Here is a 1,891-nt window from a genome sequence, read left to right as displayed (position 1 = left end):
AAAGTGGTGGGATTACAGGCATGAGCCACCGTGCCCGGCCAGGATTGACCTTTCTGTCATTAAAAGATGTCCTTCCTTGGTTCTAGCATGAATTTTGTCTGAGATTTATTTTGTCCAATATTAGCATAGCTCTGCCAGCTCTCTTGTCATTGCTGATTACATGGTATATCTTTTTCTATTCTTTCACTTTCAACCTATTTTTGTCTTTTAATCTAAAGGCTGCCTCTTGTAGACACCACATGGTTGTATTAATTTTTAAAACTCACTATGCCAAATTCTTCCTTCATTGCAGTGTTTTATTCATTTGCCATCACTACATTTTTTTCCAGATCCTTAAGTTCAGCCAGAGGTGAGAGACTAGGGACTTTTCAAGTTTTTCCTGGGCATGTGGACAGCCCTGAATATGCCTGGGGTCTTCTAGATTCCCAGGGATATTTTGGAGCAAATCAAACTCCCTATGGATCTCTTATTCCTCGGTTTTTCCTTTTAAGTTTTTTGATTGGCTTCTTGTTAGCATCAACTGATAATCCTGCTTAAACAAATGTAATGTTAAACAGTTGTTGCTCATGGGTTTTGACAAATGCCCTGTAGATAGTACTGTTCACAGAAAATGAACTCTGAGCCAGGTCAAATCAAGACAAGCTCTGAGAATGTAGCTTTTCAAGGAGCTACTAGACAGGTTGAATAAAGATTATTTTCTAGGGGCAGGTCTTTAGGGGAGTCTCAGTCCATTTTGTCCCTGCCAGTGGTGCTGGGTTGGTAGGGTTTGCAGCTGTCATAGTTGTGAGGCTACTGGTTTTCAAGACTTTTGTAGGGCTGGGGGGAACAGGTTAAGATTAGAGCAGCTGTGAACTTCACAAAGCTCACTGTGTTAACAGAGATTCAGCTGCGGGTCTGGATCAAACACTCCTTGGATTATTGCAATACTTTAGCTAATTTCCATAGGAGTGTACTTATTAAACATTGTCAAAAAACTGATGATGCTTAGAACTATGTTGGGCACTATGAAGGATACACAAAAATATGATACCCTCTTGTCTTCCCAGACCTCATAACACTACTGTGACACATTAGCCCGGAGGAACTTGTAAGGAATAAAGGGAAGCCTCTGGGTCTTTGTCTGTGTGGGGGAGGGGTGTTTGCAGAACTAACTCTCTCTTTCTCTGGCCTTTGTGGTGGGGACCTTTGACTTGTTAATTTCCAGACGTGTTTTCTGTGATGCAGGGCACTCAACACAAGCCAGCTGAAGGCACTGAATATTGAAATGCTGCCTGGCTATCGAGATCCCTATTCCTCCAGGCCTCTAACGAGGGGTGAAATTGGCTGCTTTCTCAGCCACTACTCAGTCTGGAAAGAGGTAAATAATGCTTTATTCAGATTGCAGTTTTATGACGAGGAGAAAGGAAAGCAGACTATCGCAGGTGAATTAGGGCCAGATATAAAATGAGCCCACAACTGCTCTGGAAGTGTGTGTGAGAGCTGCTCCTGCCTTGTGTCTCCCTCTGACCCAAGACCAGCAACAAATGGGCAAGGAGGAGTCGCTTTGGTGCCACTTGGGATGGGGACGGGGAGATACCCATATCCTATATGGTACACTCTTATTAATTCATTCTCATCATGAGCAGGAATGCCTTCTATTCTACCTATTATGACGTCACTTATTAAGTGATTTTATACAAGAAATCACACAGAAGTCATGTGAGGTAGGTTGGGAAGGACAGACCACTTTTACCCAAGAAGAAATTATTAAGTAGCTTGTCTAGGTAAGAAGTGGCAGAGCCAGCATCATCACTAGCCATCAGAGAAATGCAAATCAAAACCACAATGAGATACCATCTCACACCAGTTAGAATGGCAATCATTAAAAAGTCAGGAAACAACAGGTGCTGGA

The 1,891-nt window shown here is 42.5% G+C and overlaps 1 protein-coding gene across 1 annotated transcript in view; it reads left to right on the top strand.

Moving 5' to 3' along the window:
• The window catches only part of COLGALT2 (collagen beta(1-O)galactosyltransferase 2), a 106,623-nt gene that overhangs the window by 97,583 nt on the left and 7,149 nt on the right, over positions 1-1,891 (top strand). Inside the window, exon 9 of the mRNA XM_011995366.1 lies at positions 1,225-1,421. Coding sequence (XP_011850756.1) covers positions 1,225-1,421 — 197 coding nt within the window. The remainder of the gene's footprint in view (positions 1-1,224; positions 1,422-1,891) is intronic.

The sequence above is a fragment of the Mandrillus leucophaeus genome, unplaced genomic scaffold, assembly GCF_000951045.1.
Source record: "Mandrillus leucophaeus isolate KB7577 unplaced genomic scaffold, Mleu.le_1.0 Scaffold484, whole genome shotgun sequence".
Lineage (NCBI taxonomy): Eukaryota > Metazoa > Chordata > Mammalia > Primates > Cercopithecidae > Mandrillus > Mandrillus leucophaeus.
The sequence above is the reverse complement of the archived record's forward strand: the minus strand, read 5'-3'. Positions and strand labels throughout refer to the sequence as shown.